We start from the raw sequence: 27,286 nt of genomic DNA on the forward strand, positions 1-27,286 counted from the left end.
TTGCCTGTGCAAGCAAAATGTATTAAATATTAGATCAACGACATATTGATGTACAAAAGTGCAAGGAAAGAATTTACCAGTACTAGAAGCATGTATCTGGTGTACAAGCAGTCTAGTCATGAACTTCTAGCATGGACTACAGTACAAGTAAAGCTCAAGCAAGAAACCTGTTACTAGGTTTAATTTGGTCAGGCAACGCTAGTCTATATCATAATATAAATGTACTCTGTGTCATCCCCTTTTCATCCAGTTTCTTAACAAATCTATATAACACAGTGAACTTTTTGTTCTTTTAAAACAATCACAGAAAGAGCACAGGCTTGCACAGAAACATTCAGGAACAGGGGATTTTTATTTTTTTTTTGGCTAGCACAAAAGAAAAACAAGAAAAAAGAAAAGAGAAGCTTCTGGAATTACAACATGGATGTCAACCATCACCTTTTTGTTGGTATAAGAACCAGTTTCATGGAGAATGGCGACTCTAAATGGAGGCCACCAAGTGTGGAATTCTTTTACCCACTGATGCATCACAGTAGCTGGACAAACAATCACTGTTGGACCCAATCCCTGGTACCTAAAATAAAGTATTGAAGAAAAAAACCCTTTAACATTAAACAAATACTCTATATTAAGTGGCTTTTTAAAATACACAATATTAAAATGACACACTTCACAGTTCAAGTGGAATACGAGAGCTGGTGAAATTAATTGACACTCTGTTGTTCTGGAAATCTGTTTTTTACAGGAAGATGAAAGGGGTACTGCTATAAGAACCTATCCACTGAAGAGTTAATGGATGCACCTATCAAGAAAAACACAGTAATAGAAAAACTCCAAACAATAAGGCATAACGGAACTTCCTCCTATGCTAATACAAATCAGGTTTGGGTGACTGCTGTTTCTATAAGAGAAAAGAAATCATTAACAAACAACTATTTTATTACTTCTATTAAAAAGAATGTGTAGCTAGAGTCTCACAAATGGACTTACACACAGGTGTTCTGCTTCATGTTGGTAATATACTGTACTATTATCACCATAATTTACAGCTAAGACAAGGGCTCTAAAGCAGCAGAATATATCATGCATGAAGTTGTGTCTCAGCTGGGCTTAAACTGTCTCCTAAGTTTCTTATTCGTAATCATATGACTGTTTCTGAGAACTACTGAGGATGTTTGAAACAAAGTGTTTCTTTATATTAAGTTCAGAGCTACTTTTAAGGTTAAGAAGAGAAAAATCTCCTGCACAACAGCCAAACAAGAAATATTACCACCACAAACAAATACTAACAATCATACAGGAAATACACTAAGTAGTGGTTACTAGTAGTTATTTTGCAAATACATTTGCTCTTTAAAAAACAGAACAAAATGACTTTGCAAACAAAGGCAATAGCTATAGTTATCACATACTGATCTGTATCTGGCTGACCATGTACTTACTATTCAAGCGGTAATAAACAATTCAAAAGATCACAGTACACATTCAAGATCACAGGTTTAGAGCAATAAAGAAGGATTTCCCAGACACCAGCAATACCCTGCTTAAAAAAACTGAAACTGTTAATGCCTTCAGAAACTGCTGACATGAAGAAATAATTCTGCATATGTATAAGCTTTTAATAAAGAATGTAACAGTCAATGTTGCTTATCGCTTTCCTTATCATAAAATATTACATAACCTTACACAGTCTAATTAAAAAACTCCAGCAATCCAAGGGGAAGTTAGAAGTTGGAGATGCAAAAAATAGTTTCAACTATGCTACGAAACCAAATAACCACTGCTACTGCTCTTAAAAATATCTACAGCAAAAAAGCCACCTTTCCCAGAACATATTAGTTTCTTATTCTTCATGGGTAGTAACAAACCACCTCTGCTTATTCCCCTGGTCTCTATCAAACAAGCTCACATGCTGGGTTTATCTGCCTTGTCGTCGTGTTCTGCCCGCCCGCCCCCCCCCCCAGTTTACACAAATTCACACTTCCTTTGATCAGTCTTCAGAAAATCCACTCCCTCTCCACTTGTGTGAAATCTCCTCTGTGTCTAGTCTGGCTCTAACCACTTTCCACTAGCCAATATTTTATTCTTCTCTTGAGACCTTTGATTTATTTATATAAAAGAGTCATCTAACTTCTTCCAGACTCTGCTGTTTCACAAAACTAAACAAACCACGCACTTCTGCTTGCTACACTTCAGAGGCATCCCTCATTCTCTTAATCACTGCAACAGATTTGCTCTGCTGCCCATCCAATTTATATTTGTTTTCCTTGAACAAGGGTGACACTAATAGCATTCCAAACCAAAATCTTACTGGTGCTTTGTACCAGGATACTAACACTGCCCTGTTTCTATCCCAAAGATTGTTATAATGTATTCTATCCCTTTTTCACAGTTGCATTGTACTAATAGCTTATGATCAATATACCAAAATCTCTTTCTTCTTCTGTTGCTTCTGGTTTATAAAACCCAAACTCACTGGAAGTATCCTTTATTAGTTCTTATTTAACTGGATGTGATTAGAATTGCAAATAAGAACTGTTCCTGCAATTCACTACCTAGAAAAAGGAAGCTGTACTTATACTGTATTTATAATCTTTAAGTACTCAAAAAATTAGCACAGGAAAACGTGTTGCATTATAACCAACTCTATTGCCAAGCACTGGCAAATCACACCTTCAAAATGAAACTGAAATGACAACTAAATCCTAGTGAAAATAAAAGAACAGGACAGCAAGAGCAATATAAATTTTCTGGGGCAATGGATTTTTATTTATGTAAGCACTATGAAAATCAATCTCTGCCACTCATAGTAGAGATGGAGCCTTAATGTTTAATGTGTATGATTATATCTCAGTATCTTGAAGAGCACAGATGAGCAAATAATCAGTGTATAAACTTTATGGCAGAATTTTTCATCTGATCTCTCAAATAAATGAAGCAAAGTCTGTAGTGAAAGGTGACATCTTTGTTAAACAAAACAATGTATTTGGAAATAAGCAAACTTGTGGATCCCCAAGCATTTCAACCTAGATAAGGGCTAGAGATGGGTTACTTGAAGTTTGCTGCTGCTGCTTTCTCTTTTCTTGTGAAGGGACTATTGGTCTGAAAGCTACTGCTTGTTCCAGCTACCTCTACTTGTCTAACAAAAGACCTTTCCTGCTCTAGACATCTTGCTTCCCTTATATCCTTACACCACCATTGCTGCAATACTTCTGCTGATACCTCATATGACATTTGGTTTTCCCCAGCTGTATGGCTCAATAACTCTTAAAATTAAGACAACATTTTGATTTTTGTAATAGTTATACTCCATGTAACAAGTAGTTCCTTACTTCAGCTAGTCTTCAGGCTCCTTCAAAATCAGAAAAACATTGGAATCAGAAGCAGTTTACAAAAGGAAATTTCTACTCACCTTACAATCTTTGCAATTCTGCACAGGAATGACAGTATTATCTCCATTTTACAGAAGGCCAGCATAGGCTGAGAAAGCCCGTAGTGCCAAATTCATATAGCATTATGCTAGCTCCATCTACACATCAAGGTAATGAGATACGAGCGAGACTGGAAGACATTTAAACATTCTGACAACACAACTATGTCCACTCTTAATGCCTGCTTCTCAGCCAGACTGACCAGAAGGTCTTCTACTTACTAAAGACTACATGGCTTTCAGATAGAAGCTAGCTAGCCAGTGTTACTGCCTTCCTAGTTCAGAGTGCAGATGGGGAAAATACTTGACTATGCAAAGATCAAGTTGCTTAGACCCTCTGCCTTACAGCACACAAGCAAAAGCAGACTAAGTTTCACCAAAAATTAAACCTTTTTTCCTCACATGGAATGACTATCATGATGGACTTAATGACATGCACCAGCCAAAAAATGAAACTGAACACATTATCTTACATGCAGAAAGAATACTGCAACTCAGATGTGCAATTATATTTTGGCCTTTTGAGAGTTTTATTGTAGTTTCACCGCAGTATCTTAGGTCTTATCCTGTAACTGTGTAACAACGTCAAGAGATGTTCCTGTAGGATTTCCATCAACTCAGTCATCCTCAAACTGGTGCAGGGAATATACCTACACAAAATAATCTGTACAAAAGCATCCTTAAATCAGGCAGCCATATCAAAGTAAATCAACTGGCCCGACTGTTAGAGGACCTGGAGTTTTTTATATAAAGGCTACAGCAGGAAGAAACTGGAGAAAAGACAGTAATACTTTCTCCTTAAAGTATTATTTTACAATTCATGTACATGCTGAACATAATTTAAATATGCCTCCATATAAAACTTATATTTTTTTTAGTATAGTACTGTCATAGTTGCTTAATTGCATGTAATAATTTACATCAGGCAAACAGGTCAACAGAACTAGAAAAATCAAGTGTTTTTCATGCATGCATTTGTAAATCCAAGGACACCAACAATTACCTTTTCCGGTAATTTCACCTACGAAGAAGGAATTTTGAAGCATTGTTTAGTAACAAAAAAGCATAAAAGATCTTGTAAGAAAGGCCAGTCACTCTAAGATAGTTTTGAAAAGCAACAACAACAAAGCAGATGGAAATTCCTCTAAGTTTCTGTTTTTACTACTATTTTTTTGGTGTGTTTAATTCCCTGTCAATCAGAAACTGTAACTTTCATTGCAAATCAGCTTGCTACTTCCTGTAAAGCATTTACCTGGTGGCTTGCCAGAACAAATATCTTAAATTTTAGATTAATAAATGGAACTAAAGGTATTACATCTAATCTAAAATTCCATATTGTGTAAACTATTGATATTAATGTAATTGAGTTTGTAAACAATCCATTTGTGGAAACTAACCTTAGACACTGTATTGACCCAAAATATCTAGTGCGGCTCATCTGCAAAATGAAGCATCAATGCCTGGAATTCATTAAAAGTGTTACATGTTTAATTTTTCCTGCCCTACAGCTCCATTGTCTCGTAAAATTTTTCCTTTGATGTCCCCCACTAAAAGAATTAAAGGAATATTGTAATTGAAATGTCATTAATAATTCACAGGACCCTCCTCCACCAGCAATACATCTGATGAAATATTAATTGAGCTCTACAGACTGACAGTCTGCAGAGGAGCACTTGCCTGTAATTTGAACCACGAGTCCTGATCTTGCTGTAGCTCAGACCTGCCAAGAAGGCAATTATCTGGATGGTCTTGCCCAATCCCATCTCATCTCCCAGAATTCCTCCTGCCTGCTGGCAGTGCAATTCCCAGAGCCACCTAACACCTGTCTGCTGGTACCTAAAACAAGGAAAAAGAAGATGGCAAATGTTTGATAACACAGATGATAACAGAAAGTACTCATGAATTAATCATTTGGCAAGGTTCTTATACTAGTTACAGTAACATGCTGGATGTGTGTTTTACATGAGTGCTGTATTTACTAGGTCATACATTTTTGATGCACTCAGACATTACATGACTTTCATTCTTTATGCAACTCTAAAACATTTCTAATTAAACTGATAGTCAAGGTAATTAGAGGGTATTTTATTTCATGTATATTTTAAGTGTTAAAGGCAACTTGGAGAGCTATGCTAACAAAGCATTATCTTTTCTGAAAAGACAGCATGTAATTGTCTAGTAGGTTATATTATTTGGAACATATACCTTGAACTGAAGGAAAATCTTGACTTGTAAGGGGTACAGACTTTATACTCCACTGTGAGAACTGATCACATCTGCCAAAGCATGCTTTCTTTTTACATAAACTCATTTAATAACATTTAGTCTCTTTCAGTGAAGAAAAAAAAGCCAACAAGGCAAAATGTTTTGGACGGCAAAACAATGGAAACTATTCCAGTGAATGGGATGCAGTAGAGCATTATTATATGAGAGTTTCAGGGCAGTTTCTACTCCCAGTCATTCACTGGAAACTGTATAAGCAACAAAATACAATACATTCCAATTAAAAGAAGCAGACTAGAAAGCAAGATTTACAATGGTAAGCTAAAAAAGTGGAGATAAGATGCTGAACTGAGAAACATTTTAGGACATTGCTTTTTATAATGATATGAAATAGTGAGTAGGAATAACACACCATGTGGGTGGGTTAAACTGAAAACAGAACAGAAAGACATGAAGAAACAGTATATTTATAATTAAATTACAATTAAAAAAAATTAAAATACATGTTTCAGCACTTCGGTGTCTTGTAACTTAGAGGAATAACAAGGTTATCGATATCATTTTCTTGATGGCATGCATTCCTGGAGTGCAGAGCACAGCAAAGAGTAAAACACATTTTTTTGTTAAACAGGGATTGTTCATTTTAGGGCATTGTCTTCCATTTCAAAATCCTGTTTCATTCTTTGAACAAATAATATTTAGGACTACTGACAGATAATGACACCAGTGTCTACAAAGTACTATTAAAAATCAATTTATGATGAGTTCTGTATGGATTTAGAGAATGCTAAATGGAGACAAAGAAATGACTTGAGTAGTTAGAAAAAGGTGATCAAAGAACACATCTAATGGTTCAGACATCATACTATCTGCTGGTGTCTCAAATGCATTATAACAAGAAGCCCTTAAAAAAACCCTTTTATTAGAAATTAATTCACCTTAAAAATGCAGCAATCTAAAAACAACAATAAAATGGTTTGCAGAATTAGCTATAATTGGGTTAAGATGCTACCATTACCACATTTTATGAAGACAAAACATTTTCTGATGGAAATATTAAAGAATTGGAGAGAACTCTAATTCCAGTCAGAAGCTGCTCCTTCAGACTAATGTCCAGCATGTCTCTTCAGAAGACAATCGTTCCAGAACTTATTGATATTATTTTGTATTATTTCTTAAGATATTATCCAGTGCTTAAAAGCTAGCTGCATTTGTAAGCATGTTTCTTCCTCTCCCCCCTTCTCCTGAGAAAATTTCACAGTAAAGGATTAAGTTTGTGAAAAATTCTGCTCCAAGGTTATCTAAAAATGGAAAAGATGCAGATGCTTTCTTTGTATAATCATATAAACATGCACTAATTGCAATTATGCAAAAAGTAAAAAAGACACACCCCCTCCAATAATTTTTTGTGGTTATATGGAGAGATAATAAATTCTCTTTAATCTTATGCTTTCATTTTTTATATTTTGTTTTTTACTCCAAAAACACTGTAGAATAAAAACGTTGCCTGCTCTTCCAAAAGAGTTATGTTTGGACTGTATTTCATATGAGCAATCATGCTGTGATATATCCCTCAAAATTCACCACAGTAGCTAGCAGAGTTTAGCTGCATTGTTGCTGACACAAAATTGCATTTCAAACCTATCACGGAAATCACACACTGAAAGCAAATAATGGAGAAACCTGGTTTCTTGTTTATACAGACAACACTCTCACAGGCTAGGTGCAGACAGTATAAGGCAATGTTTGTAAGTCAGTCTTGCTCACTATGTTTGGTTTTGTTCCATAGCAGCACCAATGGTATTCTTGCCAATGTTCCTCAAAGCAGACAAGCATATAGGTTAAGAAACAGATTGTCCACTTTAACAGGCTTATCAGGGAACTAACTTAAGGGCCTACTATTTCTAGTGTGAGCTAACTTCTTCGGAATTCAACTATGCATGAAGATCACTTACAGTATACTGCTATACACCTCCTTGGGTCAATATACTTCCATGTTTTGTACTAAACTTGCTCAGAACTCAAAGTTAATGCCTATTGACTATGGGTCTTCCTACATTGGAGATTTCAGCATTTAAGTTATGTCAGATGAATCATTCAACTCAATTGATCTTTCTAACCACTTAAGAAGTATTGCCAACTGACTCATGCTTGCAGGGATACCCTTCATTAGTGAGGTTGGTATCTCTAAGATTAATTTTTAGTTGACTGCTTTATTTCAATTCCCTTCAGGTTGCTCAGACCACACATTCGTTCTCAGGATGATTACTTCTGCAATACCTTTGCATAAACAACTGGAGACCACATATTGGCTGTGTACAGTCCTGGCAACCAAGTCATTAATTCAATTCCATTTCAGAGCTAGTGCTTTCCTTCTGAGGAACTGCAGGACAACAGTAATAATTTCTTTGAGGTTAAGACTAAGTGGTCCTGTTGGAAGGGATGCCATGCACGTCCATTATAAACCAAAGCTTTCTACTACACTAATTATAAGATTTTAGAGAGTTAGCTTTTGAAAGTGAAGATGTTTTTCCTGCTGTGCAAAATGTTGCCAACAAAAATGAATTCAAGACTATTATGCATGAAAGTTAACAGAGAGATTATGGATGAAGTTAACTTGTCAGCTGCTAGCTTGTTTGGGCTGCCTTTTGTAAATCACTTTCTGAGATGAACTTGAAAGTGTAACTGGGCACCATGGTCTCAAAAAACTGAAACAGAAAGCAGTCACATCCAAATCTGTAATCCAGCATTAATTAACTAAAGAATGAGTTGTAGAGTGTTTTCCATCTACTAAAGGAATTAAGAACGCACTCTCCATATTTTAAAATTTCACTGGGTAAAATGTTCAAGATTATTTTATAATATGAATTAGAAGTAGTACTTTAGTAGACTTCAGGTATTTAAAAAGTGGTCTATATTTTTTACTGACAGAAAACTTCACTCACTACACCCAATCACAGAAACATCTCCATTTCTTGTTTTCATTTATCACAAGTTGGCAACACCTTATGCTTCAAAGTCAAGTTATTCTACCACTCCACACCTGAATTAAAAGCAAGCACTTACCAATAAAAGAAAGCATTTATAAAAATAGACAAGGAGAGCTTCTCAATTCATAGTTTAGCTACTACACATTCACAATATTCACATCAGCCAGTTATCATCTGTATTTTCATGTAACTGCATTTTGTGCTTATAATAAATTAGTTTCTTTGAGGTTTGATCCTGAAGTCTTTTTAAAAGAAATATTCCTACAGAAACAACTGAAGTAAAAATTACAGCAAAGTGCATCCAGAAATCACCATGACTATTACTACTAATATTATTTACAGCAGCATAATGTTAAAATAAAGTACACAATACATACTTAAACAGTTTTTTGAAGAGAAATCCTGGTACTTTGAAACCTTCTTCAAATTCAGTGTCACTTTCTGAAGAAAGTTCCTCAGCTGTTTGATGTTCTTTATCCTTCAAACATTCTTTTTGCCACCTCCTGGAGTGACACAAGGAGTCAACATTCAATTATTGCATAGAAATGATACTATATAAAAACTACACTGAATTTTTGATCAGGTAAAAAGCCAACAAAAATTCATTCTTTGATGTCATGATTTAAACAGTAATCCTTTGGAGGAGAGAATTATGCAAGTAAATGCTCAAAATATCTGACATATTAAAAGGTGCATGCACTCCTGACTATTTAGTTATAAGCCCTCAGAATTTTAGAGCTCATTACAACTATCTATAGACAGAAATACTAATACAATGGAATCAACAGCTAGCACCATCAAAAAAACCTGGTTACCTTAAATTCCTAAACCTCCACAAAAAAACCCACAAAAATATCAATAAAGCTTAGGTATTCTAAAGCTATTTTATTAATTTAACTAAATACTTAAATAACTTCCTTCACCTAGAGAAATGTGCAGCAGTGTATCTTATACAGAAGACTCAGTTGGGAACATCACCATCTTTGGGCTGACATGCTCTAAATCTGTTAAGCAGTCATTATTAAAAGAGTCAGTTTTTTTAGGTTTTGAAATTACAGAGTGATATGTGGACTGCAGCCTAATCTTATGTGGACTCTAGGCAGGTTAGAGAATTATCTTCCCTTCCCATCGTTCCTCCCACTTTTGAAAAAGTACCAAAGGATCTTCAGCATCCCAGGAAATTATGGACTTGTGTTTTAGTAACACAAAACCATCCACCTGCAATAGTAAAGTGTATGCTATTGCTAGCTGAGTATGTACTAACCAATGAACAGCACCTCACTGACAATCTGGGTTTTGCTGCAGTTCTCCCATGAAAGTGCCATTCGCTGCAGGCACACTGAATGCGGTGTATAAACTGGCAAAATCCCTACAGAAATTGGCAAACTATAGAACAGATGAAAAACATCCTTATGTTACTGTTCTGGATGCAGTGCAAAAGCAGTCACATTTCATCACATAAAGAGGCTGAAGGAGAAGATGACCCAATAGTCTAGAAGTATCTGAGGTATAAAACATGAAGACTAAAATTATTCAGTTCCTAAAGAAGTATAAATAGTAACTGATGGGATGAAAATAAGTCAATGGAAAATTCAGGCCAAAAAAATTACGTTAAGCCACTCAGCACCAAAACCTACTGCATTAAGTGACAAAGAGCCTCCCAAGTGAGATGCTGGAAAACTCATCTGTCCAGTCTTTTAACTCTGCATTGAAGAAACCCTGGAAAATGGAGTCTGGAACAGTCCTGCAGTAACTGGGTAGAGGAGGACTTAACAAGATGTAACAGCTTTCCAGTGCACCTCCAGTTTCTGAATGACAAACATTATAGGTGGATGAATAGTCTGTTTCCCTCCCCATAAGATTGTTCCATTTACCCATTACACAAACAGCCTCGTTAGTTTAGGCTGCCTCTGCAGCAGCAAAAGAAAAAAAAAAAAAAGAGGCAGCATAATGGATTAACAGAGTTCTAAAAACCAAAACAAAAAAGCCCAACCCCCTTCCCCCAAATACATTCCATATTCTTGGAAAAAGAATTTCTGAACTATTTAAAAACATGAGGAAATTCATGTTTTCCTCTCTTTTTTATTTTTAAATTTTTAAAGTTCTTTATCCTGACTTTTCTGTAAAGCTGTGCATTGCTTTTAAGCATTTGAAGACAAACTGCATCCAGAGGTTGACATGCAAACTGTATTTTATTTCCAGCCTTGCTATGCACAATCCAGGGTGCTTTAAGCTTATAGGCTGAGTGCCTTATGTTTTCTCAAACAACTGCCTGTAAGACAGCTACCATCCCTGACATTTTGCACTTCCAAACTGCAAACAAACCAGAGACACTGTAAAACATCTCAAGCATTGCTCCAAGTCTTTACGACTTCAGCCATGCTGCTATCTAGCTCACTCATGTTAAAAGCAGACATGACTGGCACAACATCATGTACAGAACCATAATCCCTTCCAGCCTGATATGTGAGGTGCCTTCTCCACAAGAAAAAACCCTGTCAGCTAAACCCATTTAAAATCAAATTTCATTCAAGTTTTCTATCTTGAACACATCAGTGAATGAATAAAACAAAACAGGCAATGAATGTCTAGTGTTCCCCTTGTATTTCTTAACTACATAAGCAGTTCTGGGGGCAACTAAACCAATGATGCCTGTCTTCCTAAGGACACTACTCTGCTTCCTCTGGTATGAAATAAGGTGAAAACACTAAAAGAGACTCTTCTTGCTGTTAGGTCATTCAAAAACATCTTCCATGGGATCTGCAAACTCATAATAAGACTTAATCTCAAGCTGTGTTTTCTCCAGTGGCAGCATTAATAGAGTGTCTCTTGTCTTCCTGATCACTCACTTCAGTGAAACTTGCTGGAACTTCCACTTAAAGGTTTCTGCATCTCTGGCAAACTGGGTTAAAAAAGCTTGGGTTAGGAACAAGAGAACAGGGAAGAAGTTCAACACTTCATATACAAACAACACAATCATATATCCTTTCTCATGAAAGAATGCTAATTACAGCAGGTTTCTAGATCAGCTTTTCACCAGTACCTTTTGAGAAAACACAAGTCTTTATGGAACCAGTCACAAACTTAGAACTGTGCTATTGTTAATAATTAAGTGGAAATAAACACCACCATATACACAAGTTACAATAGCTGCCAAAAATGATTGCACTGAAAAACTAACTAATACAACACAATGCTGGACAGGTTTAGAGAGCTAGCTTCACCGGAATATATTCTGATCTCTTAAATCAGGAAGTCTTCAGAAGCAAAAACCATGATGGAGAGAAAAAGCAGCATATGCAGGGGGAAAAAAACCAAGATGGACAAAGATAGTCTTCAGTTTTCTGATTAAAAAACAATGAGTTGCTAATGTTTATTATTGGATTGTTCTTATTTCATTATATGAAATCATGTATCCAGTTAAGTAGTAAAAAAAGAACTTACTAAAAATATATAAAGTGTCAAAGTTTTCCCCACAGATACTTTCATATGTCTATCCTATCACAGGAATGGAAATCTCCATCTTAGACTAGCAGTCTGTTAAGTGTTTGATCTCGGAAAATAACATTCATGTTCTGGAGTCTAGCAGGCAGATATGATACATTCTAGAGGCATATCATAAAAATGCATTTATTTTTGTTCAGTATTACAATTTTGTACTATTAGGCATAGACGGTCAATTATTCTTCTGAGTTCCAAAAAAAGATCAATTATTCAAATTGACAAATGCTGATGGTCATTGCTTCAGACTCTGCCATTACCAGAACCGAGACATGTTCAGAACTTGATTATTTTATCTGACTGGATTATGGCAAGACTCAAACTATGGAAAAAACCTCCTATTTACCACACTAAACCAAAACCAATTGTAGATTACAAAACTTCTGAAGTGACAGCTAGGTAAAGAATCCATATTATACTTAAGCAGGGCAGTAATTTTTACAAGAGTTTGCTTCTAATTCTATACTCCAATATGAATTGCCACTAGCCAACACTGGAGCTTCACTCTCCCCTGGGAAGAAACAGATTGCCCTCTAGTGCACATTAGAAAAAGTGATCCAGAAACAACCAAGAAGAAACGTTTCTGAGATTAGCTTGTAGCTGTCCAGGAATTTATGCACTTCACCTTAATATAACTACTATATTTTCTGCAAGAAGTGTGATCAATGTCGGGATTTCTCATAAAATTATTAGATACCTAGAAAATACTTATGTCTAGAATTTGAACTAATAAATCCCATACTTAATTTTCCTGAAGAAAAGTTTATTTTATACACACTGTATCTGTTATTTTACTGAAGTGTATAATTACACAAGCTGTAGTATTGAAGGCTCTGGTACTACATCTCATCCAAAGGTCCAGAGGGTTTTTCTTCCCCTCAGTTACCGGTTTAAAGGAAAAGTAGCAACTTCTTGTTACCACGAATAACTTTCAAAGTTTGAGGAAGCTATTCAGTTTTTGAAAGGCTGTGAACTTAATGTAAGAAACTGTATTAAGATATTCTACACTAAAATGTCATTGTTTTCTTTAAAACACTGTAAATATCTAAATAGCTGAAGTAATGGGAGGACAAACACTATTTGCTAGACCAGATCAGTCATTTGCTCAGTCTGGTTTTGTACCTTTCCCCAGAAGTCAAACTTTGGAGGGAGAAACAGTAGTAGCTTATATCTGACTTAACTACAGGTAACATATTGCCCATTTGATCAATATATTCCTTATGCACCTCAGTTAAACATCACTGCTATCCCTAAACACTCAGAAAATATAGGTTTTAATACATCACCAAGGTCTCTTGAAAATGAAAGCATGACCTTTGAGAAATCTATTTTGTGTTGTCCATGGGCACTGACATAAATACAATTTTATCTTGAAAGTGCAGTATGAAAGGCATATATCATACAATTAAATCTTTAATATAAGAATGTATTCAGATACTAAGCCCATTTCCCACTTATTGCAATACCCTAGAAAGAAATTCTGCATCCAAAACAATAATGAGCACAATCTGATTTAAAAAATAAAACAACAGTCAGGAACTAAGCTGAGTATTTAATATAGTTTGCATTTGTGAAGCATAATATATTTTCTATTTTATACAGCTAAGAATCCCTTGCAGATTATTCTGGTTTGCTAAATCGAAGCATTCAGCATTACTTTTCTGATCTAACTTTTTATGGTCTATATGGGTGGATTTAATTGGTACATCCTAACACATGAAATACATGCAGTTAGTACTGCAAGCCTCCATAAGTAAATTAAGACTGATGTAGACAATTACACACTTGAGCTTAGAATGAAAGGTGTACTCAGTGAGTGAGCCAAAATAGATCTTCATTTGTGTCTTGGCTTTGTCATTTTAAAGAGCAGTTAGGATTCTCTAAGAAAGTGTCTTTCCTGAAAGGTAATATTTAATCCTTTTTTAATTTATGACTCTGAAACATCAAGAGATTCAGGGACTCGGATACTTCAGAGAGAGTTAGCACATGAAAACTGATCTGATTTGAGAAAAACAACTTATTTTTAAGCAAATTCTATTTTTTTGTTTGATTCTTTGTATCAACTGTTTTGTGCACTGAAAGCCACAACTTCCACCTACTCAGCTGCTTGGATGTCACTTGGGAGACACAGAAAGAAGTAGCTTTCCTAGCCTTGCCTCTGAGCACTTGACAGCAATGAAGAATTCAAACAACTGTACTCCACAAACTATAGAGAATATACAAGAAAACACAGATATGGCACATATCTCCCGTATCATGACATGTAATTCCTTCCTTGAAGCAGCAGGGAAATACATGCTGACAACTGCTACAGGAACAGCAACCGTAAGACTGCTTTTTGTTTTGTTTTGACTCCAAGCTCTTACTTTATGCAGGTACTGTATTAGTGATGTCAATAATGTAACACATTAACTACGTATATTATAAGCAGCAAAAATTACTTGGTTATAGTAATGCTTTGCATTTTAATACACGCAAAGGAAAACTTTTGATTAATATGCAAAAAAACCCACCCTACCTTGGTAAGTTGCAGTTTCCACATCTGTAAAGCACTGAGAATAACACAAGAAAACCATGCAGCAGTTTTCTTGTTGAGAACAAAGAAAAGGTTTATTTCCTATGCATTTAATCTGCATACAAGGTCACTTTCATTTCGTGATCCTAGGCCATGACCTGACCAGGAGGCAACAGGTTAAGATTCCACCAGCGCCAGTTTTGAATACTTCTAGATCAAGATGGTCACTGTTCGAGTATGACAAAATATACTCTGATAACATACCTGCTGATGGGGATCAAGTCTCTGAGACCTTCAGCACCATCCTAGTGACTAATTACCTAATCCTCTGGGTTCAGTTCATAATAGCCAGTATGATGGACAGTTGGGAATGATGATACGCTACTTTTCACTGAATCTTAAACTTACTTTTTAGCTGCTTAATAGCATCTTACTTATTTACATTACTCTCTATAAACCTGATATTCCTTGCTACTGTTCATAATTCTCGCAAGCTATGATTCACCTTCAATGTTAACCTTTTCATAATAGAAGATTTTTCCCCCTGCGCAGCTGCACAGCAACATGGCTCCAGTAACAGTAAGCAGAGAAAGGCAAGATCCACACAAGCGAAGAGAACTGAAATTACTGAGAGCATGAGCCAAATTCTGTACAGCTTTTTCATGCTCCACTGATCATATCTTGCTTTGAGTGAGTAGGCTGACTACTGCAGGTAGCCTTTAGAAAGAAAAGAAAATTTTTTAACTACTCTCTGGCCTGCCCTGTTTACTGCAGATACCACCAGCTCCTGTTCTGGAAACAGTCTCTTGTTCTAGAGATGCTTTGCAATCCCGCAGTTAGCTAATTATCATGCTTTAACAACATCATCGTAGTTTCCCCTTGACACAGACCAATCTCTTCAAGTTCCATCTCTGAAAAGTTTTAATGTTAAGGAAACTAATTTTCAATCTTTAAGAATGCAGGACTGTATTTGGTGCCAAGCAAAAGACTAGATGTTCAGAAGACTAAAGTAATCCTAAAGGGTTTTTCCCTGCCTCTCTCAGAGGTAAAATACACCATAATCTCACCCATTCATTTGCATTCAAAACTAAAACTGACATGAAACAAGACATAAATGTAAGCAAATGACAGCATTTCTATAGCATTCTTAATATGTTTCTCAATTCACTACATTTTATTTTCTCATGGCATTTCCCATAATGAAGATTACCTGGGGGTGTCAGCATAAAAACATCAATGTGGACAGCTGCAGCTTAACAGCCACAATAACTGTAGCTATGAAATTTTTAAGAGATGTAGTGTTTTGGTAGCAATTACAGTTATTGATATTTCTAAAATTCATTTAGGCTTTTATTGTAACTTTAGTAACCAAAAGAAATGTAGTCTATGATATGACTTTCTAAGGATAAATTGTCACAATCTTAACGTTATTAAAAAACGTGTTTGAATGAATTTAAACTGCGAGTCATATTAAAACTTTCAATCAAAATAAATTACTCTTGATGAAAACACTGAATTAAAAATGATTTAATATTGGTCTAATTTAAATGTGAAGAATACAGTTTTATTCAATAAAATAGTAAATATTTTACCAATTAAGTACAATTAATTTTTGTTAATGCATCCAATAAAAAACATATTTCTTTTTGACCCTTTGGACATTGTTCAGATTAGCCTCTTACAGAAATCTTCTACTCAAGAGCAATAAACTATGCTTTAACTTTGAAAAGCAGCATCCTGGGATTGCAAACCTATTGCCTCATATCAGCTCCTGATGGGCCTTTGTAACCTGGGATTGTGAAAGTGAAGCTGGGCTCTTCCTTCCTGACGTTTTGTTACCGTTAATTCTACAACTGTCAGTACCTGTGCAATCAGAAGATACCTTTTCACAGCAAGTCAGGCTCTCACCACAGGAACAGATAGTGTTTATACCTCTACTTCTTCACCCCTTCTCTGATATAGTTTCATTTAAATCTAAGATTTTGTATTTCCACAGAAGTGTAAAATTCGAGTCTCCCAAGCATTAACCAAGTCCCTATGCTATGCCTTATCACTACATCAATCACCCTTTACTGACAGCCCTAATATATATTCTTCCTTTCACTCTAGAGCAGCTGTTCTCAAGTTGGAATCCATGATTTTCTAGAGGACTATAAAACTACCTGAAGGACATTCACTACAGGCAATTAATTAAAAGTAAGCATGCCATCAGCAAGCTGAAGTTCTTTATATGAAGCTCAACCCTTATACTAGAAAAGAGACAACATGCCAGACTTAGAGAACAATTAAAACAAAACAACCGTTTTGGTGATCTTGATCTTTTGACTCCCAGTATGTGCAGAAATGTCTCTTAACTTCACTGTCATATCTGTTAAGTCTGTTAAGCATTTTAACAGCTTATCAAGTTACAGGTCACTTTGTTGCCCCTTCAAATTGTTTTCCAGACAGTTGTGAAAATGGAAACATTGCTCAGTCTTATTGTTAGGAGCTCAACAGCTATACTATCAGTAGAGAAAACATCTCAACAGCACACGTAGCTGCAGAAAGATCATCAACACACAAGTTATACAAATTTCATAAATCACAGATTAGCACAAGGTGTTTCAGCTGCCATTTTCAAAAATAACTTGTGTTCTTAGATGTATTTCGCCACTTAACATACTAGATTCTCCTTAGAAACCTTACTCAATTTACAACCTTAGGTCATCATAGCAACAGAAAACACCACTACTACCACCATTGTCACTATCTCTTTAGATAAGGATATTTTTACCCTCGCTCTCATCAAGAACAGAGAGGAAAATCACTATCAAACACAGTAGCTCTTTTTAGACTTGACTAACAGCAGTATAAATGTCCAGTCTTCATGACTTATGTCTTCTAATATAGTTATGCAAGAGATATTATGTGCTAACAATCAAATAATATAGACATTGTCCTTTCCAGTACAAATTTTTTTACAAGCTACATTCAAAAGATCCTTTTAATACTGATTTTCAAATAAACCTGTTAGCTATATAAGTTATACGTAATTGCATTAGATTTCAATAAACTAACAGATTCTACAAAAATACTACGTAACTATAATTTATTCAAATTATTTCTTCTTGACTAGCAGTTAATTATTTAAAGCCAAAAACTAAGCATCTCACCCCATCCCAAACCAAAGATCGATCCCTCTGTGGAAAAGTGTCATCCCTCTGAAGAGGGAGGGCATTGTCTGTCTGCACTGTAATTTTGCCTATCAAACAGAAGACATTGTTTTATATATACTCAATTTTGGGCACATTCACAGTTCTGCAAACATCAAACACACACCGATACACAAAAAACTTATTAGTGAAGGACCTATAACAATCAGAAAAATCTAACAGCAAGGTCCTTGTAGTTAAGAGGTATGTCTGATTCCTTTTGGAAAGCTACCGTCATTCTGACTGTCTCATTTTCCTTACTTCAGTTCCTAGCAGTGCATTACAGACATTGGCCTTTGCATGTCTGACATCATTTGTTAATGTACTAATAAAAATGTCTAGGACTAACCTTAGTCTCTGTTTGTAATAGTCTTCATCTCCATCATCTCTCCATCTCTTTACTTTGCGCTTCCCCAGTGTATGCTCTTCTTCCTCAGAGCTTGGAAAGAAGTCAGCATCATCTTCAGCTTCTTTAAAATCTCTCTTCACCAAGCGTTTTCTTTTTCTTGACAAATTGCTGAGTTCATAATCAGAATCATTCTCAGCATGAGAAGATGCCTGCTGTTCCTCCTCTTCTGCTGCTTCTGGATCAAATTGCTCCTCATCAGGTACATACTCAGACTCTCCACTATCATTCTCCTGTTCATGCCTGAACTTCTTGGCCTCAAGATACTTCTTTCCTTTTGGAATCTTGGCCTTTGATTGAATCCGAAGGGCATGCTTCTGAAGTTTTCTCATGTGTTTCTTTAAGCGCTTATCTGTTTTTGACAGGGCTTTACCTCTTTTTTCCTTTGTAGCAGATGCAGGAGCTACACACTGAACATTTTTGGCTTGTGCATTCTTCTTTGCTCCTTTGTGAAGGGATAACTTCTTTCTTTCAGATGACAGCTTAGCTTGGTCTGCTAAGTACTTCTCAAAATCAGATGCTTCATTTAGCATTAATCGTCGTGTCTTCCTCTCTGGCTTCTGAGGTATTTTAGTTCCAAATGGAGTCATCTGGCCAGTACGAATAAGTTCTTCCCACTCTGTTTCCTGAACAGGCATAAGCATACTGCCAAGACATGATGGACCAGGTTCTACAACAAAAGTCAGAACATCCAGCATTCCTTTAACACCTTCTGAGTAACTCAAACACAGGAACAAGGGTGTTTTGGTTCCACCACCCCTTCCTTCAAGCTTTATATGCATTCAGTTCAATTTTTATATACAACTTGGAAGTCCAAACAGACAGTCCAAACAGAACAAAACAGACTGTAACTTTTACTTCAAACTACTTCTCATACTTCATATAGGAAACATTACACATACTATCAAATGCAAATACTTCTGAAACAACACACAACAGCAAAAACTACCACAAAATTACAGTCCCCCATGGCACATGAACTCTAATGTGCTCCTTATTTCAATTCAACCCACGTCACCACATTCAGTGCAAGAAATCACTGTGTTCTCATATGCAGCAACATCATCTATTCTATTTTATTATTGCTTTTTCAGTCCTACTCATAAGCTTGAAATTTGACATTTCCATTACCATACCAGGACAGACACAAATCTTACAAAACACATAAATGACTGTCTTACCACATGCTTCAAAACAAAACCCATCTTCCTACTCTACAATACTAATATTAGGATTATGACTTTAGAAGACAGATTGGCTGCACAGGACATTGCCAGAAAAAGGCACTTCAGTTAAACTGCATACACAGTTACCATACATATTAACACAAATTATAATTGGTGTTTGAAACCAAAGAGGGGGGAAAAGCTCTTGAATTAAGGAAATTGAAGGGGAATTCCAGCCTGAAATCTATTATTAGGGTCCAAAATTTCAAAATAGCTTTACCAGAACATGTACCAGCATGGCATGCTACTGTATATGGTCCCATTTAAAGCACTGTATTTATCATAGAAACATGTAACAATGACGCATCAGGCATGAAACTCCTCCCTCTGTACCCCCTCAGTTTCTCAAACTACTGGAGCTGCCCAACTCCAATTCTTCTGTCTTGGGCTCCATTCACTTCCTAGTTACACTTCATCACACTGGGTGCCTCAGTTTACTGCATGAACCCATTCAAAGAAAAAGGATTAAAGATGCTTTTCTACTAAGAAAAGTTTACTGAGGTTTTGACTCCTGTTGTTGAATCAGGAGAGAAGCATAAGCTCTGTGAGATGTGGAATTCACTCCAGCCACATTGGCAATGGACAAATAGCACAAAGACTCTACGTCTCCGCAGACAACAATATAATCCAAAGGCAATGCGCAGATGTTAATGGGGTCCAAACCTGCCATGCAGAATACTGCAGATTAGTGACTGTGGCCAAGGTACAGCCACTGTGGAGTCACAAAATCCAAGCTCAATTTGCAGACAGCAGTGAGAAAGAACACCTAGTGAAACACTGAGAGAATAAATATCTTGCTTTGGAAGAAGCCTTATTTTTATTTTTTTTTAAATCACAGTGCAACCTGAAAAAGAGAGGCATTCCCTCTTCAATTTCTAGTGATACTTCCCAACAGTAAGAAAAAAACCAATTTTGTTAATGCTGATTGATAGCATCCAGCATATAAAACATAATTCAATCATGATGTTAGTCATCTTTATCAAATTAGCTGTAAAAAAATGTTAGGATTTCCAATTTATTAAGCCCAATACTCTAATGTGCCTCAGCCATCCCTATTGAGCTGAACACGGATTAACATCCATTTTTTTAAAACTTCCCACATGAATATGCCAAGATCTGCAATTCTGCAGGTGCAGAGAATAAGTTAACTCTCTCTTTGAAAGCAAACCACTGCAATTTACTTCCTTATTGGTAAGTATCTTGCAAACTAGCTTCAAGCAAAAAAAGGCATTACATCAAAATAGAACAGAACTTTCAGCCTTCTCCCATACCTTCATCTTCCTCGAATTCAATCTCATTTACTTTATCAAGAATCTCTGTTCCACCAAGAATTGTTTGGAGACGCTTTTGTTTTGCTTTGATCTTCTTTAGCTGTTGCTCCTTGAATGACAAGTAGATATGTAATTTAATTTTTAATCTGGCTCATAAACTTGCTACCCATTTAAACAAGACTTAAATTACTACATTTGCAGCATTTTCCACCAGAATGTCATATTCAGATGTTCACAGTATCGCATTTGAAACAAAAAAGTGCAAAAAAGTGTCACCACAATATCTGTACGGCTCCAAACCACAGAATACACACAATTTTACAATCATCTTATGATATGTATACAGTAAGATCAGATTGTTTATACACACAAATTTCACGTGCACATTACACATTTTTATGTACATCTTTCGAGGTCATTTTATGAATGTGTTGATTCTAGCAAAGGAAGTCCATCAAGAGGATTAGTGAGATGCACAGAGAACACCAAAAGCTTTGTTCATGATTTGCAAGACTGAGTTAATGGTTAATAAGCCACTAAAAACAGCTATAAAGATTTATTTATCATCCCAGAAGTTTTGGAATGTTTTGTTAGAAAGAAACTGAAATTGTACATCAGTCCATCATCCTAATATATGTTTGTACACAGTTAATTCAGGAGTGGTTACAGCTAATTTAACAGTAAAAACTACAAAGTGAAATAACTTTAAAAAAAAAAGTGAAAAAAATCAACATGACAGATACTATAACAAGTATAGTTCATTACTGCTGTGAAAATAATTCAGAGCGAGCTCTTGTTACACCTTTTATCTGACTGTAATATCCTCAACTGTATATTTACTGGGGATGTTGCGATTCCTTGGTGTTATTAACTTCCATTTATGAAATGAGAAATTCCAACCAGTAAAACAAAGATAGGCAATGTAACTTTCTACATTTGTAACTTCATTCTTTGGAAATATTTCCTTACCTAGAGAGGCACATATTTCAGTAAAAATCAAGTTCATGGCAAAATGAGAAGGTTTTTTTTTTCTTTTTAGTGAAGAACAGTTCACTAGCCTGTCCATGTCTTTATGCAGCACTTTGCAAACCACAAAGGGTAAGTATATTCATGTACGGTACAATATATTATCTTCTATGTATGTGCTATTATCCTTGCTACCAAAGTACATATCATAAAACACTCCCTGTATGACAGCTCTAAGGAAATAGCTGTCTTGTACCAGTCATTAATTTCCCATTTGTCTCAATAACAGAAGAACTCAGTCTTCTTTAACCATTTTTTTTACAATACGACAAAAGGAAGAGTATTAAAAGGCACTTCATGCAAAAAGTAGCTCAAGACCAGCTCTAAATATACCAGCTGCCTCCAAACAGCCTCCAAAACACTCTTGAGGTTATTAGGACCACTTTTACAGATAATAGCGTTCATAGAGGGATTTATTCTTACACTTAAAGGACTGTTAGAGATGGCTAACAATGAACTCACAATGAGGTCGGAACTTCCCCTGCAACTAACACTTGTGTAAATTACTTCAAGTAATATGAAAACAAGCAAAATACAGGATCCAATTACATGATCACTCTTTAGTGGTAAGTCCAGTTTAATGCATTTCTTCCCACTACTTCCACCTACTTGTTCCTAGTCCTGTGCCACTGTTCAGTACTGCCCCCCCTCACTCTCTTAATTGGCCAAATTGTGAGCATAGTGTTGTTCAAGTTGCTGAAATGATCATCATTAAAAACCAAACTGAACGAGTCAGTGGCAAATGCCCTGAGACTAGGAAGAAGTATCTGAGGGCAAAGGACAGTAAGTTATTCAGTCAGGTTTATCATTAGAGAAAAATACTAGGATGAATTTCCATCTGACAGTGAGCTGATCAAAGTGCTTGATTCCTGACCAGGAGAAGTTTCCCTTTTCCCAAATCTCCTTCTTCCTATTCACAGCTGTATAAGTCTATTGCTTACATTACCCTGATGCCTGCTCTACAAGCTCCTTGAATTTACCACTCTGGCAGAAAAAAGCTAGAGCAGCTTCTGACAAATCAAGGAGTTAAAATGGCTCACAGAAAGGAATGATGTGTACTGGTACAAGAAAGATACGATGAAAGAGGATTAAGAAAAAGAAGGTATGGAGTGAAGACCATGAGAGGTGAGATTTAGATTAACTATTGAATCATGTCCTAACAATGCCTTGCTGATTCTCCAAATACTACTGGGAGGGATTTAATTAAACTAATGCAAATCAGTCTTCCAAACAGGTCCTGCAACTTCAGTTTTGCAGCTTGTTCTGAAACTTCACCTTCGCATCTTTAAACTAGTTATTTACATTTTTTTGGTAGAAAATGAAACCATTTAAAAGGGAAGGAACAGCAATTATAGACTGACTCTGAGCTATATAATTAAGCAAGAATTATACCACATAATCCAAACCTTAAGCCAAAGTACAGACTAAGTATTGTCGCAGGAAATGAATGTAATCCAATCACCTTGTTATATTTTTGCCGTTTTACAGAATCTAGTTTTCTGTTTATATCTTTGTTGTCGGCAGCTTGAGGTGAAAGTTGCTCAATAATTTTATTTATTTGTTTCAGAGATGTTGTACATGATCTGAAAAAAAACAAGAAGATTGCAATGTATTAGTCAACTCTAGAAAGAAAGAAAGCACATTCTCGATTCAGACAATTTAGAAATTCCAGGAGATTTAAGGTAAGATTTAAAAAGGTGTAAAGGCAAGTTTCTAAGAAAGATTCTCATATTTAAACAACAATGGAAATACTGAACAGTTTAAAAAGTTGTACATCATAAAATGTTTTAAAACAAAATTTTGCTAATACTAAGACTCTAAAGGCAAGGAAACTGAACAAACCACTGCAATATTTAGTACTCAAAAGTCACAAGTCTGATGATAATAAGCAAGTGATAGTGGTTGCTTTTATTATTCAAGGTAAACAAAACGCAAAACAAAAATCTGAATGGGAAATTCCACGTTCTCATTTTCTAAAACTGTTTCAATAGTTTGATGCCATTATATAAGGAAGCCTATTTCTTTTACCTTTACAAGGTCTCTTTTACACAAAGAATAGATTATAAGATACAAATACAGTTTCAGGAAGACAGACTAGCTCAAAGAATTAACAGCACATCAACATTAAACTTTCCTTATGCACTACCATTTTTCACATTTCCATATACAATATGAAATTCAGGTTGAACTACATACTATAACCTAATAAGATCTGTTTCTGCTGTTGAATTCATTTGCAAGGAAGGAGGCACTGCCCCAGCATCAAAAGTAAAAAAATCTACCATTTGGTGATTCAAATAGTAGAATATTTCATAAAGATACAGAAATTAGCATCTCAAGGCATTATGAAGACTCCGCAAAGAAAACTCTTTACAACACCTGCAAAGAGGCCATTATTCCACTTATATGCAAAGAAAAGCACTGTACAAGTCTCCTCAATTGTCAGGGAGGAAATTGTTGGGCCATATTTCTCTCCAGCTCTCATCTGGATTCTACCACTATTCTTCTAGGAGACATATTCTACCAGCTCCCCAGCTATCACTGCCATCTTCACTTCTCCATTCTCCTTCAACGCTTTTGAACCATTCCATCCCCCTTCTTAGTCTTCTGTTTTGTTGCTTTGAAGTATGCCGTCCTCTTGCAGGCTCCTACCTTTTGGCTTTTGCTTCCTCAGCCCTAGGGTCTCTTGACACATACCGCTACTGTCCTCTTCCACAAAGCTTTATTTAACAGGACTGCGGGATTTAAACAGGATTTAACTTCAACCATGTTTTATTCCCCTTCCTCTGCTTAAATATGTGTGTATATTATAAAGTCATGCAGCTTCCACCATGAACTCTGTGCCAACTACTCAAAAACACTTCTTGCCTGATTTTAAGTCTAGCCATGCATTCATCATGTTACAGCACTTTTAACCAACTCTATCGCACTTTACTTTTGTTAGTCCCTCTGCTCAACAAGCCAGCTCTCTCTCTGCTAATTTGCTCCAAAATCAACTTTCAGACTTGCACCTTACAAGTTATACAGATGAAGTTCTACAGGTCTGCATAAACCATTTGCATCCCCTCATGTAAATCTCATTTTATGACTAAGTGGAAGGTGAAAACAGAGGGGTAAGAAAAGCCATAGGATGCTTCTTAAAGAAAATTAGGAAACTATGAACTAATTGACAGTGTTGTGCATTACTTTTTCAATAACCGCATAAACTAATTGCAATGGTTATGCTGCTCCATTCTTCCCCTCGATGACCATCTTATTCATTACATCCTGCTACATAACGTCTGAAATTAGGTTCCAGTTTTGCAGACTTACTTAATTTCACATCTCCACACCCAAACTGGAAAATTAATGAAGTACATAAAATTAAGCATATGCATAACAAATGAGCTATGTGAGAGTTTATGTAGGTAATGGAGGCCTACAGCACTCTTGAGCACTAAAAACCAACATCAATGCAATACAGTGAAAGATGCACAAGTAGAATTATTTACTTGCAGTAGTTCACACAGTAACTCTACCAGGAGACTAGAAGCAGAAAGGGAGATCTAAGATCAAAACTCAAAAGATTAGTGGCTGCTATCCCTCAAAGTCTTCCACTATCAATATAACATGTTAATTAAGCATTTAATTCTTTTAAAGTGTCATTAAGTACTTCATATAAACACTTGTGATAAGGTTGTTTTGGTTCTAATATATTCATGGTATGGAGTCATTCAAGTTACAGAAAGCACATAACCAGAAGCAGATAACCCCATGAAGCATACAAAATTGAAGAAGTGGCACTTTTTCTGACTATAATTTTGAATAAGAGTATAATGCAGTTCTCCACTGCCCAGAAAACAGACATGTATCTTGGTAAGATAGTAGACAAAGAAAAAAAAGGAGATGTGCTGTCCTCTACTGCCTTGATGCATGACTGAATTAGTCAAAGAAGAGCAATGAAGCATTGCTCTGATGTGAAAAATATTTTCTCCTTTTTTAAAATGTGGGTGACATAGAATAGTACATGTGATCTAGTGCTTCCAAAGCATATTTTCACCTTCCAGCTTTTAAAACCATGAGACATTGAGCCTCATTAGATAGTCAGTAACACAAAGGAACAGTAAGAAAGGACACAATTTACCTTACGTCATCCAGCACTGACTGATATTCTTTTTCTGCATCAGCTATTTTTGTTGCTTTATTAGCTTCATTAATTGCATTATCTACTTGCTGAAGAACTCCTTGCTCCAATACATCCTGGTCATAGACATCAACTCCTAAACCTTTGAGCTCAGCAGCCTGTGCACTACATGAGATGGACTGAATCTGCTGCCTGTTGATCTGTAAAAGAGGTTGTCCTCTTCTGGGCGCCTCCAAAGGAACAGCCATGGAAGTGGATGACTGGCTGGCAGAGTCGGAAACTCTAATACTGTTACCCAGGTTACTGTTACAAATGCCATTTTCTTGTTCAGTTCCCAATTCCTCATCATTATGCAGGCAATTATTGCTTGAAGTAGTAACAGGGTCCTGTTCTTGGATACTGTCTGGCAGGTGGCTGTTGTCTGTTGGCATCCTCTGCTCAAAAGCAGCAAAGAAGAACCACATCATCATAAGAGCATTCACACACACAAAGTTCCTCATGAAGACTGAACACAAATAAAAGTAAGCAAAACAACAAGCGTGTTTCTTTCTGGGAAATTCTTGTTCCAACACAGTTAGTAGTCCACTCCTCCATGAATTCTCCCCCCAAAGGCTTCTCCACACTAATTCCCACAATCAAAAGGAAAAAGTGGCCAAAACTTCTTTAAGACAACTATATGGAACACTCCTGGAAATCACTGATATCAAGACAAATAAAACAACCTATAAAAATTACTCTCCTTGCCAGAGCATGAACTCAATGTTGTGTGTAAATGGTCATGCTCCAGAAAACTACAACATAACAACAACATATGCAATTTAACACACCCAAAACCAAAAAATACAAGTTTCTGAAACAGGGTAAGACATGCCAGTGAAAGCACTGATGAGAACAGTTAGCTGTAGCCTTTAGTTTGACAATTCAGCTTTGAAGTAGAATGTAAAGTGTCTTAGTTGTTAGGAAATTAACACTGGACTGACTCACCAAGGCAAGCCTGGAGCTGGTATTGTTTGGAGCCTTGAAGGTGAGGCTGTCTTCTGAAAGGATGTATTTTTTTATCAACTTCGGGGAGAAACAAATGTTATTAACTTGCAGGAAGATATTAATAAGACAGGTGAGCTTCACCAGCAACCTCTCGTATCTTGGCAGCCCGCGGATCTGACCCAGCTCACGGTTTTCTTGTATCAGCTCCGAACACGCACGCAACGGGTTTGGCCCTGCATTCAGGTAACAACCCCGCGCACCAACCAGTTCCCCTCGAGGGACCCGGACCCCCCCACCCCTGTCCCCAAGTTCCCGTGCTTCACCACCTCTCTCTGCCAGCGGGGCCGGGACAGGACCGCTGGCCGAACGCTGTCCCTCGCGGCTGGAGACAAGGCCCGGC

At 36.3% G+C, this 27,286-nt stretch overlaps 1 protein-coding gene across 1 annotated transcript in view; it reads right to left on the reverse strand.

Annotated features, from left to right (window-relative positions):
* The window catches only part of LOC104167562 (DNA excision repair protein ERCC-6-like), a 46,045-nt gene extending 19,712 nt beyond the window's left edge, over positions 1-26,333 (reverse strand). The window contains exons 1-7 of the mRNA XM_009707860.1: positions 25,903-26,333; positions 23,242-23,362; positions 20,754-20,862; positions 18,200-18,926; positions 9,021-9,146; positions 5,108-5,266; positions 439-574 (exon numbers count right to left, since the gene is read on the reverse strand). Coding sequence (XP_009706162.1) covers positions 439-574; positions 5,108-5,266; positions 9,021-9,146; positions 18,200-18,926; positions 20,754-20,862; positions 23,242-23,362; positions 25,903-26,333 — 1,809 coding nt within the window. The remainder of the gene's footprint in view (positions 1-438; positions 575-5,107; positions 5,267-9,020; positions 9,147-18,199; positions 18,927-20,753; positions 20,863-23,241; positions 23,363-25,902) is intronic.
* Positions 26,334-27,286: the final 953 nt, after the last annotated feature.

Source organism: Cariama cristata, unplaced genomic scaffold, assembly GCF_000690535.1.
Source record: "Cariama cristata isolate BGI_N322 unplaced genomic scaffold, ASM69053v1 scaffold30230, whole genome shotgun sequence".
Lineage (NCBI taxonomy): Eukaryota > Metazoa > Chordata > Aves > Cariamiformes > Cariamidae > Cariama > Cariama cristata.